A 16,307-nucleotide genomic window follows, 5' to 3' on the forward strand; every position below is an offset into this window, starting at 1 on the left:
TCAGCAGTAACGCTAAATGAATTTATTTTCTTATTTTGTTTTTCTGGTCATACAGCAGTCAATCAAGGTAACTTAAGTATCCTAGTCATGTATTGTAATAATGAGCAATTGTAGCTAAAATGCTTCATACTTGTTAGGCAGTATTGGAAAAGATATGAATGAAGATTATTCTTCATGGAGTCATTCATGGTGTTTACTGTGGCCTGCAGAAACTAAGCCATTTTTGTTTATCATGAAGAACTAGATTGTTTTTAAGAAATATCTTTTATAGTCTTTTTTTTCACGTGGAGTTTTAAATGTTTTAATCATAAAATACAGAATTCATTTGGTGACAAAGTCTCCACAACTGTGATTGTCATAGATTCAAGAAAAATAGGAAAAAGTTCCATGTGCTTTTACTTCTCCTTTCCCCATAAATCCTGCACAAAAGGAGAAATCCTCTCCAGGTGCACTAAATTGCAAAAATGTTCCACAATCAACTCGTAGTGGAACTTTAATAATGTTGCAGGAATCAATTACCTGAACCTGGAAATATTGCTTTAGGTATCTTTACAATCAGTCCATTACTTTGGTTTGCTTTTCATTTCGTACGAGGTACAGAATGTGAATACATATACACCAGAACTGTAATGGAAACAAATGTATTTGAATTATCTGCTTTGGAAAATTAATTTGTTGACTTTGTAAACAAAAAGAAATACTTTCTCTTACCTCCACTGCCATACATAGAAGTCTTCCAGCAACAAGAAATGCAATAATAAGCCATTGCATTGTAAGAGGCATCAAAAATATTGATGATAGAATTTGATTATAGTAACCATACAGCCAAATTGGAAGTACGTGTAATCCAAAGATAGCGAATACTCCTACAGGAGTTTTAAAACCTAAAAAAAAAGGATACTACCTATTTAGGCAAGGTATATTACATGCAAATGCAAATCATGCTGAGTAAACTGACCTCAGAAATAAAACTACTTAATTGTAATTTAGTAAAGATTCCATTTCCGGTTTAATTAAAGATATAAATAAACAACTGTGGATGTTGGAAATCTGAAACAAAAACAAATTGCTGGAGAAACTCAACATGTCTATCAGCATCTGTGGAGAGAAATCCGAGCTAATGTTTCGGGTCCTGTGACCCTACTGAACCTTTAATAGCTAGGAAAATGTGATACATGCTGAAGACAGGTGAACAGTAAGCAAAGAGTAAACCAGGAAGGAAGAAAAGCAGAGATTGGGGACCATGAACAGTTAAAAATGGATTGGCTGTGTTGAAAGCAGCCAGTGTTAAGTCAAGGCCTGGAGCGTCGAGGTGGATAAAGAGAAAGATGTTGAGGTTCTAAAATGGTTGAATTTGATAAGAGTTTTTAGTTTTTTGATGAAGTAACAAAGAAGATTGATGTGATCTATATGGACTTCAGTAAGGCGTTCGACAAGGTTCCCCATGGGAGACTGATGAAACAAGGTTAGAGCTCATGGAATACAGGGAGAACTAGCCATTTGGATACAGAACTGGCTCAAAGGTAGAAGACAGAGGGTGGTGGTGGAGGGTTGTTTTTCAGACTGGAGGCCTGTGACCAGTGGAGTGCCACAAGGATCGGTGCTGGGCCCTCTACTTTTTGTCATTTACATAAATGATTTGGATGTGAGCATAAGAGGTACAGTTAGTAAGTTTGCAGATGACACCACAATTGGAGGTGTAGTGGACAGTGAAGAAGGTTACCTCAGATTACAACAGGATCTGGACCAGATGGGCCAATGGGCTGAGAAGTGGCAGATGGAGTTTAATTCAGATAAATGCGAGGTGCTGCATTTTAGGAAAGCAAATCTTAGCAGGACTTATACACTTAATGGTAAGGTCCTAGGGAGTGTTGCTGAACAAAGAGACCTTGGGAGTGCAGGTTCATAGCTCCTTGAAAGTGGAGTCGCAGTAGATAGGATAGTGAAGGCGGCGTTTGGTATGCTTTCCTTTATTGGTCAGAGTATTGAGTACAGGAATTGGGAGGTCATGTTGCGGCTGTACAGGACATTTGGTTAGGCCACTGTTGGAATATTGCATGTAATTCTGGTCTCCTTCCTTTCGGAATGATGTTGTGAAACTTGAAAGGGTTCAGAAAAGATTTAAAAGGATGTTGCCAGGGTTGGAGGATCTGAGCTATAGGGAGAGGCTGAACAGGCTAGGGCTGTTTTCTCTTGAGCGTCGGAGGCTGAGGGGTGACCTTATGGAGGTTTACACAATTATGAGGGTCGTGGATAGGATAAATAGGCAAAGTCTTTTCCCTGGGGTTGGGGAGTACAGAACTAGGAGGGCATAGGTTTATGGTGAGAGGGGAAAGATATAAAAGAGACCTAAGGGGCAACTTTTCACACAGTGGTACCTGTATGGAATGAGCTGCCAGAGGATGTAGTGGAGGCTGGTACAATTGCAACATTTAAGAGGCATTTGGATGGGTATATGAATAGGAAGGGTTTGGAGGGATACGGGCCGGGTGCTGGCAGGTGGGACTAGATTGGATTGGGATATCTGGTCTGCATGGACGGGTTGGACCAAAGGGTCTGGTTCCGTGCTGTACATCTCTATGACTCTACTGAAGGCTGTAGGGTCCAACTTTGGTGGAGTACTACAGCAAGCCTGAGATTGAGATGTTAGCCAGGGAGCAATAATGAGTTGAATAGATGGTAACTGGAAGCTTAGGAGAAAGATTTAAAAAGAAACTGAGGGGGCAACTTTTTCACACAGAAGGCAGTCTGTATTATGGAATGAGCTGCCAGAGCAAGTTTAGAGGCAAATACAATTATAAAAAATATTTGAACAGATACATGGATAGGAAAAATATAGAGGGATGTGGGCCAAACGCAGGCAAATGGACTAGTTCAGTTTAGGAAACCTGGTTGGTATGGACAGGTTGTACCAAAAGACCTGTTTTTGTGCTGTATGACAATGACTCAGTCATTTTTATGGCCAGAATATGGAGGTTCCACAAGCAGTCACCCACTCTGCGCTTTGATTCCCTGACTTAGGTAGTGTTGTACAATACAGAAACCTTGGGGTGCAGGTACATAATTCTTTGAAGTTTGCGTCACATATAGACAGGGCGGTTAATAATGGTGTTTGGCACTCTTGCCTTCATTGCTTAGTCATTTGAATGAAGGAGTTGAGAAATGATGTTATGATTGTACAGGACATTGAGGTCTTTTCTGGAATACTGTGTCCAAAACTGATAAACCTTTCCAATTCCAGATATGACAGGGAAGCAACATTGGTAACATCAATGAAATGAAGACAGTTGTAGGAGGGACCAGAGTAGGTTTGGAACAAGGAATGTTCCACTGCCCCACGAAGAGACAGGTGTAACTGGGGGGCCATGTAGGTTTTTTTGACCTGAAGAAAGAGAAAGGATTTAAAGGAGTTGTTCAAAATGAGACAAGAGGAAGGTGGTGGATGGGACAGTTTAGGCCTCCCCCCCCCCCCCCCGAAAGAACTGGGAAGCCCCAAGACCATCTTGATAGTTTTGGGGGGGGGGGGGGGGGGGCAGATGTGTAAAAGGGATTACACATCCATGTGGCAGCTGGATCCTGACCTGGAATCTCAAACTGTTAAAGCGTCAGAAGAACCATGGACATGAGTAGGAAGGGAGGGGAAAAAAAACATAGTCAGGGTAGGAAGAGATGAATTATGTGAGGCAGAAACAATGGGTCTGTCTGGGCAGACTTGGTTGAAATTTGGGAGTGGCAGAGGTACTTGGAGGTACGTGATCACTGTGGACATACTAGCCTAATATTTGATAGTGAGGCCATAGGCCGGAGAAGAAAGCAGGAGGTGTATTAGCCTCTGCACTGATGGAAACAATCTTTCTCCCCCAGCATTGAAATGTTCAATACCAGTGGGCATGCATTTAAGGTGAGGGGGAGAAAGTTCAAAATATGTGAATGACAAGTTGTTTTTAAAAAGAAACAGAGTGGTAGGAGTATGGAATGTGGTGCTAGGCTTGGTGGTGGTGGCAGATATGGTAAGGGTGTTTAAGGGACTTTTAGGTAAGAACATGAATATGCCAAGAATGGAGGGATATGGACCAAGTGTAGGCAGAAGGGATTAGTTTAATTTGGTATCATGTTCAGCACAACATCATGGGCTGAAGGGACCGTTCCTGTGACGTTCTAATATATTTATAGCAAGGTTTGAACTCAACCTACTAGAAATTAATGTAAGATATCAGCCAATCTGTGTTTTTTTTTTGCCTTATCCTGAAGTCAACCAGCATCAGATTTCTTTGACTGGATCTCTTCCAAGCCACTGAGCATTATTCTGTCCTTTGGACATCTGGCACTATGTGTAAATGACCGTGTACATAAACAGCCCAGTGACTGCTGCTCTGTTTCTGATCTTCACTCAGCATTTTACTAACTATAGAATAATGTAGAGGAGCATAAAACAATGGAATCTTTCCATAAAACACTGTGCACACAGCTATCTTGTCTAAAATCATTAAAAACCAGCGTCATTCCTACAAAGCAAAGGAAGCCGAAACATATTATGCAAGTCCCCAGTGGAACTTGATTCAAAACACAGAGCTAATTTTAAAATATATTTTGTAATTTGAGGAGCTGAGTCATGGTACTTCACATGTAGATTATAACAAGTGATAAAATCTACTATGACATCTTGTGCACATTTACCACATGCTGATCTCTGTATACAAGTCAGCAGTTTCCCCGATTATACTCCTGATAGCCAATTGGTGAAAGAAAAATCCAAAGTCAGTATTTGAGATAGTTCCATTTGAGAGTGAAACATTAAAAGTTATAAATATCTCCCCTTAATTCTGGAAAAAAAGTGTGTTTTCTTTTTAAACCTTAATATTAGGCTTATTTATGGAATGTAACATTATAACTGTCAGTCTTCTCCCTAGGCAACATTCAATGTCCCAGAAGTATTCCTTTATACTGTAAATCGGAAAAATAAACATTAACTCATGAACAGCCATTCATGAGGCACAATCTGTATCCTTATACATACAATTAACTCCTTGATAGGTGTGGCCACTTTAAACCGCAGGTGCACAAATTAACTCATGAGCATTTGGACACCCTTTTAAAGTTAATTGAAAAACCTTTTGTCATGTTTTTGGCTGCATTTCAATCCTCTGCTCATGATCTTTGGGCATCCAGGGGTGAGGACCTTCTCATGGGTCTGTGTCTGGACTTGGTCAGGCTGGCTATTAACAGATCTAGGCAGCAAGCTATGGAAGGGGGCATATCTGCCAACCGTCTGTCCCCCTTACGCAGTTACATTTGTACCCAGGTGTCCTTTCTATACCTTTAGGAGAGAGGTGGGCACTACGAGGGGATTCAGTGCTTTATTCCCCCCCTCCAACTCTGTTTTGATTTAGCCTCTTTCTGCTCTTAACACACTGCCCTTAGTTTTAATAGTTCATTGCACATAATGGAATTTGTATATAAACTTCCAATTGGCTGCACAGGTGATAGTTAATAGTTAAAGTAAAAAAACGTCACAAATGAACTCCTAGGAAAGAGTTCATGTGGTGCGGTGACAAGTCTCCCTGTCTCTGAATCAGGAGGCTGACGTTCAAGAGGTGCTCGAGCTGTGTAATACCATCTCTAAACAGGTGGATGTGGAAAATATCCATAATTGAGTTTATTCCCCAAAGACAGGGAACACACAATTTAAGGTGGGAAAATTGGGTTTCATCAATGTGGTACTTAAACAGAGGCTCAAAAGAGGAGTTCTGTGCTGCAAGTCAATATTATAAAACTAATGGTTATAAAGACCTTAATATTTATGTTTTGATTTTACAAAATTTCAACTTAATTGCTGGTTTATTTTTCATTTGTTTATAATGCTGCTGTTCAAGTACATCAATACATTAAAGTATCAGGACAGGTGAATAAAGTGGTTAAGAAAGCATAAGGTATACATGCCTTCATTGACAAAGGCAAAGAGTTTAAGAGGAGGGTGGTTATGCTGGAACGGATTAAAATGTTAGTTAGGCCACAGCTATAGTATAATATCCAGTTCTGGAATCCACATTCCAGAAAAAGATAGTGATTGTATTGGAGAGAGTGCAGAGAAGATTTACCAGAATGTTGTCTGGGTTGAAGTTGGACAGACTGGGATTGTTTTCTTGCAGCAGAGGACATCTATAAAATTATGAGGGACATAAATAGGGTAGATAGTAAGAAATGTTTTCTCTTGATGGAGGATTCATTAACCAGGGACAAAGATCTAAAGGGCAGAAGATTTAGGAATATTTTCCACATCAACCTGCTTAGAGATGTTATTACACAGCTCTTGATGTGAGGAAAAGCTTGTGATTTCAAATAAACTTTTTGGACTATGCCCTGGTGTCATGTGACTTACGACTTTGTAAAGGTGGTAGAGGCAGATAACCTCACAACATTTAAAAAAGAGAGAGAGAGAGAGAGAGAGAGTGAGTATTTAGATGTGCACTTGTGGGGCAAAGAGCAAAGTACTAGAAAATGGGATTAGAATAGTTAGGGTTTTGTTCTTGTCTGGTGTGGACACAATGGGCCAAAATGCCTTTTTCTGTTCTGAATATGACTCTTCTAGAGGGTTAGGCATAATGTTAAATTCAATGTCAAATCAGATACTGCAACAGTGAATTGGAGAGACTGAAAGAAAGGTTTAATTGTGCATTCACATTCAGAGCATTTAGTTTTGTAACTACCAGCCTTATTTATTGATTTACTATTCAATTATAACTGTTTATTCCTTGTTAGTTTATAGTTTCCCATTTTAATACCTACCTTCTTTCCTTGTTTCCATTCTTCCTAAATTTGATTCTTTGTCCCACTACTTGGTTCAAAACTCGGTCTACTTCCCTAGTTATATGGATCATGAGAATTCCATTCCAACAATACAATCACCTCTTTTCCCAGTATTTGTGCCATTGCCCCATGAACCAAAACCCATTTTTTCTTAACCAATCTTTCTCTGATTTATTCATGAATTTATTTCTCTGATCTGATTATTTCATTTGAAGATCTGCTTCTTAACTTTGTGCCTAATTCCCCATACTGACCACGCAAAACGTTTCTTCTTACCTCCCTATGTCATTAGCACACAACCTAGTAAAGGTTAAAGATTGTATTGAAATTTAAAGAAAAAAACATAATTGCGCAAAGATGGGTGGCAGGTCAGAAGATGGGACAGAAACCCAAAGCTTAAAAAGACTAATAAGGAGAATATCAAAAGCACAAGAGAAAGCTAGCTTGAAATATAAAAACAGATAGATAAAAAGAAAAAAAGTTAAGTGGGCATTGATCCTACACACTTACAAGTAACATCCCAGAAATAGCTGCAAGTCAGGAAATGAAAGACAGAGAAGAACAAGAAAATTGGTGCTGAGCAAATTGTTGCAGTGGCAGGTTCATAAGAACCCCAGTCCTGATGGACTTCCTTGAAGGGTTCTGGATCTTGGGAAGCTTCAACTAGGTTGAAAATCAGTCAGTCAACGTAACTCCTTTATTTATAAAACGGGAGACAGAAGCAGTTAATCAGATACCTTAATATCTGTCATAGGGAAGATGTTAGAAGCTTTTATTAAAGATGTTGCAACACAGCATTTCAAAATATTTCAGGTAATTAGGCAGATCAACATGGTTTTGTAAAAGAGAAATCGTGGTTAACCAATTTGTTGGAATTATTTGAGAAAGTTACAAATGCTGTGGATAAAAGCATGTACTGTACCTAGATTTCCAGATAAAATGTCACATCAAAATGTACTGCAGAAAATATAAGTCCATAGTGTATGTGCTAACATATTTTCATAAAAAGATGATTGTTTTTCCTATCAGCTAGCCAGAGTGCAAACAGCAGGGCCTTTCACTGGTTGGCAGGGTGTTATGAGGTGTACGAAAAATGAGTCAGTGCCTGAGCCTTAATCTTTAAAAATTTATACAAATGCTTTGATGAAGGGACAGAAGGAATGGTTGTAAAAATTGTTAATGATACAAAGGTGGCTAGGAAAGTACATTTGAAGAGGACGTAAGGAGGTGACAAAGGGATTATCGATAAAGTAAGTGAACAAAGATCTGTCAAATGGAGTAAGATGTGGTGTATGTGAAACTCCATTTGAGAAGAAAAATAAACAAGAAGTGTATTATCTGAATGGTGAGTAACTGCAGAGCTCTGAAATATAGAGGTAGCTGGAGGTCCCCTAGTGCATGAATTTGGAGGGCAGTCTGAGCACGACAGCAGTGACAGAGTGAACCTGAGGGTGAACAGCGGCAGCCGGATTAATACCTGAGGAGCAGGGTCAGTCAGAGCGTACTTAAGGGCGAATAGCAGCAGCAGGGTAAATAACCGAGGAGCAGGGTCAGACAGAGCGAACGTGGAGCTGAACCTAGCGGTAGAACTCCAGAGGCGACGTCATGACTCAAAGAAGTGACACGGCTTGGCGGCTCAGGGACCAGATTTGCAGACTGAGTAATGCAGTCTGGACATTGAGAAAGAACTTTTTGTTGTAGTCTGCCAGGAATAGAGCACAGGAGTAGGAGACTGGAATTTGGTGACTAGTGGGTAATGTTATGTAGTCAGTTGCTGAATTATTTTCTGTAGTTGACAAGATTGATTTACTTGATAAGGTTCGAAATGGCAGGAAACTCAGTTCCATGGAGTGCTCCTTCTGCAATAAGTGGGATATCAGAGACACTTACAGTCTCCAAGATGATAACATATGCAGGAAATCTGTTCAGTTGCAGCTCCTGATTTGGCACACGGAGTGCCTGAAGCTGCAGATGGACTCACTTTGGAGCATTCGCGAGGCTGAGAATGTCATGGATAGCACATTTAATGAGCTGGTCACACCACCAGGAAGGGCTACACAGACCAAAAAGAGGTGGGTAACCACCAATATGATGAGCAAGCATGGACAGGCAGTGCAGGAATCCCCTGTGACCACCCCCCCCCCCCCCCCAAACAAATATGGAGGAACCTCTATTATCTGGCATTCGATTATTCAAATATTGGATTATCCAGCAAGATTGCAAGGATCCGATGCTTGGCTAAACTATGTTATCCGGCATTCTATTATCCTGAATTAAATTAATTGAACGAAATACTCCCTGCCAGTTTCCTTCAAATAATCGAGGTTCCTCTTTATACCATTTTGGAGACAGAGGAAAATGGCCTCTAAGCAGCAAGCAGCACCTGCAGCTGATCAGTGTCACCACAACTAGCACTGTTATACAGCAGGGAGGATTGAAGGGTAGGCATGCAGTAGTGATAGGGACTCTACACTCAGAGGCACAGGCATTTCAGTGGCTACATGCAACACTGCGGGTGGTGTGTTGCCTCCCTGGTGCCAGGGTTAAGGATGACTGAGTGGGCACAGAACATTCTGAAAGCGAAGGGTGGCAGCCAGAGGTTGTGGTCCATGTTGATACCAATAACATAGGCAGAAAGAAAGATGATATCCTGCAAAGGAAGTTTAGGGAGTTAAGTAAAAAGTTGGAAAGCAGGATCTCATGTTGTAATCTCAGGATTACTCCCTGTGCCACAGGTCGGTGAAGCTCGGAATACAAGATAGTATAGTCAAATATGTGGCTAAAGAGCTGGTGTAGGAGGGAGAGTTTCAGGATGTGGATTATTGGGGTGTCTTCAGGGGCAAGCGGGGACCTGTATAAGAAAGACTGGTTGCACCTAAACTGGAGGGGCACTAATATCCTGGCAGGGTTTAAAGTAGTGTGGCTGGGATGGGAACCACTGCAGCTGGTCAGCAAGTAAAATGACAGATGAGGAATCTGAGACTAAGGCCAGCAAGACTCATGGGAAGAACAGTGTGAGGTGGGGGGGAACCCATGGTCTGAGGTGTATTTCTTTTAACAAGAGGCGTATGTCAGGTAAGGCAGATGAACACATAATAATTAATATGTATTAATCCAAGCTCAATGATGTAACTATTACAGAGACTTAGTTCAGAGAGAGACAGACTGGCAGCTTAACATTCTGTCAGATGTTTCAGGTGAGATAACAAGAAATGTAAAAGAGATGGGCGAGTTGCATTTCTGGCAGGTAGAATAAAACGGCTCTCTTAAGAGAGGACATTTTGGATGGCTCATCCAGCAAGGCCACATGCGTAGAGCTCAGGAATAAGAAGCGACCAATCACTTTGGGATTGACTATAGACTTCCCAACCACCAGCAGGTGGTAGAGGAACAGATATGTGGACAGACTACAGAAAAATGTAATGAAAACAGGGTTGCTGTGGTGGGTTACCTTAACTTCCCTTATTGGGACTCCCTTTGTGCCAGGGTCTTGGATTTGATGGTGGTGGTAGTGTTGGGAAGAATATGTTAGGTGTCCACGGCAGGTTTTCTGAAACAATATTTAAATAATCCAACAATGGGTGGAGGCATTCTATGAGAAAGTGAGGACTGCAGATGCTGGGGATCAGAGCTTAAAAGTGTGTTGCTGGAAAAGCGCAGCAGGTCAGGCAGCATCAAAGGAGAAGGAGAATCGACGTTTCGGGCATAAGCTCTTCTTCAGGAATGAGGTCATTCTAGACCTGATATTGGGGAGTGAGCCCTGCCAAGTGACCGAAGTTTCAGTGGAGGAGCATTTCGGGAACAGTAACCATTATTCTGTACAAGTTTTGAGTTACTTGTGGATAAAGATAGAGTAGTCCTCAGTTGAAAGCATTAAATTGGGAGAAGGCTAACTATCATAATATTAGGCAGGAACTGGGAAATATAGATTAGGGGCAGATGATTGAGGGTAAATCTGGCATGTGCGAATCTTTTAAAGGCCAGTTGATTAGAGTTCAGGACCAACATGTCCCTGTGAAACTGAAGGTTAAGGATGGCAAGATTTGGAAACTTTGGATGACAAGAGAAATTGAGAGCTTAGTCAAAAAGAAAAGGGAAGTTCTACATAAATTTGAGGCAATTGTAGACAGACAGTGCACTTGAAGGATAGAAGGAAGGAAATCAAACAAGGACTTAGGAGTGCTAAAAGGGGCCATGAAATGTCCCCTTTTAGGGGATTAAGGAAAATCCCAAGCTGTTTCATACATCCGTAAGGAAAAAGGGGCTAGCTAGAGAAAGTATTGGACCAGTAAAGGACAAAGGAGGGAATTTATGAAGCTGGGAGAGGTGGGTGAGATCCTTCACAAACACTTGCATTAGTATTCACAAAGGAGAAGGACATGGTGGATGGTGAATCTCAGGAGGGGCACATTGATATTCTAGGGCATTTCAATATATAAACGTGTCGGGGGTGTTTGGTAAGGCGTTAGGTAGGCAGGTTCCTAGGAATCTGATGGGATCTATTCCTGGACACTGAGGGAGGCAGGTGAGGAAATTGTGTACAAAATCTACATATCCTCTTTAGTCACAGGAGAGGTCCCGGAGTACAGGAGAATAGCAAATGTTGCCCTTGAAGAAGGGCAATAGGGATAATCTGGAAAATTACAAGCTGGTGAGCCTTACATCAGTGGTAGGGCAATTATTGGAGAAGATTCTTAGGGATAGGATTTATTCACATCTGGAAAGAGATGGGACTTTAGCAATACATGGCTTTGTGAGGGGGAGGGTTGTGTCTCACAAACATGTAAGTGTCTTTTGAGGAAGTGACAAACATGACTGACGAGGGCAGGGCAGTGAATGTTCTGTACCTGGATTTTACTTTGAAAAGGTCCCTCATGGCAGGCTGATACAAAAAATGTGATGCCACATTGGATCCATGGTGAGCTGCTAAGATGGATACAGAACTGTTTTTGTCATAGAGTAGCCATGAAAGGATGTTTTTCTGACTGGAGATGTGTATTCAGTGATGTTTTACAGAGATTAGTGCTTGGACCCCTCCTGTTTTTAATTTATACAAATGATTTGGTGGAAAATGTAGGTGGTCAGATCATTAATTTGCAGATGACACAAAGATGGGGGAGCTACTGATTGCGAGGAGGATTACCAGTGGATACAGCAGGGTATTGGATGGAGACTTGGGCGGAGAAATGACAAATGGAGTCCGAACTGGACAAACGCATTTTAGGCACACAGATCGACAGTTCCCTGAATGTGGTAACCCAAGTGGATAAGGTGGTCAAGCTGACATATGGCATGCTTGCCTTCATCAGCAGGGGCACAGAGTATAAAAATTGGCAAGTCATGTTGCAACTATATAGAACATTAGTTAGGCCAAATCTGGAATATAGTGTACAGTTCTGGCTCCATTACTACAAAATAGATGTGATGGTTTTGAAGAGATGTCAGAACAGTTTACCAGTATGTTGCCTGGTTTGGAGAGCGTTAGCTATGAAGAGAGATTGGACAAATGGTTTGTTTTCACTAGAATGTTGATGGAGAAGGGGGGGAACCTGATAGAAGTTTACAAAATTATGAGAGGCATGAATAGTCAGAATCTTTTTCCTCTGAGTACCAAATCGATTGCTCGGGTACCAAGGTTCAATGGAAAAAAGGGGTTGACTTTAAAAGGAGGAAAACCTGGAATGTGCATGTTGTGGTAGGAGGAAGGTTGGACAGACTTGGTTTGTATCCACTGGAGTTTAAACGAGCAAGAGGGAACTTGACTGAAACCTACAAAGATCCTCTTGGGTCTTGACAAGGGTGGATACGGAAAGGATGTTTCCACTTGTGGGAAGATCTGGAACTTGGAGTTACTAGTTATCTGCTTTAAGTTACCTTTATTTAGATGTTTTCCCTAAACTGGTCATGAGCCTTCACAACTCTAAAGGCAGCAGGGACAGAGACTTCAAATATTTTTACAGCAGTGGTAGGAAGGTTCTTGTTAAGCAAGAGGGTGAAAGGCTGTCAGGGATAAGTGGAAATATGAAATAATAAATCAAACATGATGTCACTGAATGGTGAAATAGATCAAGGAGCAAGTGGCATATTTTATTTTTAATACAATTATGCATGTCGTTTTGTCAGACCAATTGCCTTATAAAATACATAATGCTCTTGGCACACATGCATGTGTTTTCATGAAGGAGGAAGTGAGGACTACAGATGCTGGAGATCAGAGTCAAGTGTGTGGTCCTGGAAAAGCACAGGAGGTCAGGCAATATCCAAGGATTCCTGATGAAGGGCTTATGCCCAAAACGTCTATTCTCCTGCTCCTCAAATGCTGTCTGACCTGCTGTGCTTTTCTAGCACCACACTCTCGACTTTGCATATGTTTTCATTCATGGATTAAATAATGAATCCTTAATTATGATAGATCATAATGTTAGGATGCTCACAATGTTCTCCCAGAGGTGAAAATTAACAGGTAATCAGATCAATGTGGATAAGGTTAGCTACTTAAGTAAAACAATGTACTGAAGCAAAACAAAGTTTTACAGGATATTAAAACAGCACCAAGATTCTTTTTCTTCAAAACGTAGGCACCTCCCTGTTCACAAGTGGGTTCAAACACTTGCAGTTATTTTCAGTTGAATTTTGAGAAACAAGTCATTCATAGTCATCATAGAAGACCACTCCTGAAGTTCACATAAAACATTCCTTAACAATTCTTTTTGAGTTGTTTGACATCCAATCGGAACTTGAAATGTTTCCACCAGGACAATTCTTAAACTTTGTTTTTAAAAATTAAGTCAAAATTTTCATACCATTTGCCATCGTTTTCCGAACCCACCAAGGACCTTCGCCAAACTTGTTCTTCCAGTCTGCTCCCATGGAATTGTGTGTACATACAAAAACACACCACTCTAAGCTACTTATAAAATGTCCCCACTGGAAAAAAAAGAATTTTTCAATGAAATATGTTTCTTTGCAACCTCCTTTCATTTGTACCACAGAATAACAGAAGGAGGCCATCATATCTGTACGAGCGATTTCCTAAACCCATTGAAAATTAATCATACTGCTGCACTACCTCATAGCCTGTATCTTCAATTGTTGCAACTGGTTTCCTACATTCTCCTTCAAGGAAGCAAAGGCCTCTGCCTCAATTATGTCCTCTGAAAATTATAAAAGCATTAGAAAAAGTATTGGCAGGTAGAAGACAACTCTGAAGGGATTTTTAAATTACATAAACAGGAACACAATAACTGGGGGGGGGGGGGGGGGGGGAAGAAAAAAAAAAAAGAGTATATACATTTCTGGATATATTTGCTACCCACAGATCTGCAGACTCATGAGTGTGGACCCAAACCCCACTTCATTTCTTTTTTACATTAATGACTCATTTGATCTGAACATGTGGGCCTTCACAACAGATAGGAGATTTACATGCCAGTGGTATCTATTTTATTATCCGCAAGAAGTCCACGTTCCTATCCCTCACAGCTAGTAAGGAGATGGTGTAGGGCATGATTTAACCTCTATTTTGTCTTGCAAGATGTAGATACAGTCCTCAACCAATACTTTGCATCTGTCTTAGCAATGGAAAAGGATTACAGAGATACAAACATCAGGGTGGAAGACTGAAATATCAGAGGAGGTTAACACAGAAAGACAGCAGGTACAAATGGGTTTCGTATTAATAAAGTGGATAAATCCCCAGGGCAGGTTGAGATGTAAATCAGGATTATGAGGCATGAGATAACAGGTCACAGGTGTGTGCCAGAGGACTGAAGGTCTTAATTTGGATTTAAATGAAAGGGTTATCACCAAGAAGTTTGCAAATGACAGGAAAATTTGGGAGGGGTGGTAAACCATGAGGAGGATAGTCATAGACTGCAGAAGGCTATCAACAAACTGGTCAGATTAACAGAGCTGTAGCAAGTGGATTCAACTTGAGAAAAGCGGGAATTAATGCACTTGAGGAGGTCCAACAACACATGGGATTACACTGAGTCTTCATTAGGATCCTAGAAAGTACAGAAGGTCAGCGGGACCTTGGTGTGCATATCTATAGATCCCTGAAGGTAGCAGGAAAAGCAGATGACATGATTAAGAAGGTTATAGGATATTTTCCTTTATTAATCGAGGCATCGAATAGAAGGGCAAGATAGATGTAAGTTAAGAGATAAATAGCTTAAAGAAATGTTAAGGAGCTTTTTTTTTTAAACCCAGCACTGGAACTCATTTTCTGAAAGGACAATTGGGGAAATCATGTCTCACAAACTTGACTGAGTCTTTTGAAAAAGTAACAAAGTGGATTGATGAGGGCAGAGCAGTAGATGTGATCTAAATGGATTTCAGGAGAAAGTGAGGTCTGCAGATGCTGGAGATCAGAGCTGAAAATGTGTTGCTGGAAAAGCGCAGCAGGTCAGGCAGCATCCAGGGAACAGGAGAATCGACGTGTCGGGCATAAGCCCTGAAGAAGGGCTTATGCCCGAAACGTCGATTCTCCTGTTCCCTAGATGCTGCCCAACCTGCTGCGCTTCTCCAGCAACACATTTCCATCTCCTTCCTACCTGCTACTGCTTTAGAGGTTTACAAAATTATGAGGGGCATGGATAGGATATATAGGCAAAGTCTTTTCCCTGGGGTCAGAGAGTCCAGAACTAGAGGGCATAGGTTTAGGGTGAGAGGGGAAAGATATAAAAGAGACCTAAAGGGCAACTTTTTCATGCAGAGGGTGGTGCGTGTATGGAATGAACTACCAGAGGAAGTGGTGGAGGCTGGTACAATTGCAACATTTAAGAGGCATCTGGATGGGTATATGAATAGGAAGGGTTTGGAGGGAAATGGGCCAGGTGCTGGCAGGTGGGACTAGATTGGGTTGGGACATCTGGTCAGCATGGACGGGTTGGACCAAAGGGTCTGTTTCCATGCTGTACATCTCTATGACTAATTGGGTCAGACTCCCTTGTAACATTTAAGTGGTATTTAGATATTCACTTGCATTGCCATAGCCTCTCGGACAATGGGCCAAGGGTTGGGAAATGGGGTTAGTGCAGTCAGATCTTTGTTGACTAATGCTTTCATGATGGGGTCAATGGCCTCCTTCTGTGATGTAAATGTCTAAAAGTCTGTTTTTCAAATTCTATTAACTCTCATCTTCGTTTCCTCTGCTGCAGTAGAAAGAGTCTTACTATCTCAGGACCGTCTTCATAATTATAGATTCTCCATTCTCCCACAAATTTATCACCGAACATTTTCAGTGGTTTTATTTTGCCATTTTTCCTGTCTACAGAAACATTGACATTTGGGGAAAAAAATGCCCATGCAATGTAATTCCAAAAGTGCTCAAATTTGTAAAGTTATCTCGAGTACTGTGTGCAGTTCTAGTCTCCAAATTTGAGAAAAGACATTCTGGCTATTGAGGGAGTGCAGCGTAGGTTCACGAGGTCAATTCCTGGAATGGCAGGATTACCTTACACTGAAAGACTGAAGCGACTGGGCTTGTATACCCTTGA

General features: G+C 41.1%; 1 protein-coding gene across 4 annotated transcripts in view; it reads right to left on the minus strand.

Annotated features, from left to right (window-relative positions):
• Positions 1-16,307, minus strand: part of LOC122564053 (uncharacterized) — a 124,053-nt gene that overhangs the window by 8,021 nt on the left and 99,725 nt on the right. For 3 of the 4 annotated variants that reach the window (XM_087977388.1, XM_043718529.2, XM_087977390.1), the window contains 3 exons: positions 13,611-13,734; positions 712-884; positions 286-624 (listed from right to left, as the gene is read on the minus strand). In XM_087977388.1, coding sequence (XP_087833514.1) covers positions 556-624; positions 712-884; positions 13,611-13,734 — 366 coding nt within the window. In that variant the 3' untranslated portion in view covers positions 286-555. Of the gene's footprint in view, positions 1-285; positions 625-711; positions 885-13,610; positions 13,735-16,307 lie in introns of those variants that run through there. The other variant, XM_087977389.1, reaches the window with a different exon arrangement.

Source organism: Chiloscyllium plagiosum, unplaced genomic scaffold, assembly GCF_037043375.1.
Source record: "Chiloscyllium plagiosum isolate Xiang-an unplaced genomic scaffold, Cpla_swu_hap1 HiC_scaffold_31, whole genome shotgun sequence".
Taxonomy (NCBI): Eukaryota; Metazoa; Chordata; class Chondrichthyes; order Orectolobiformes; family Hemiscylliidae; genus Chiloscyllium; species Chiloscyllium plagiosum.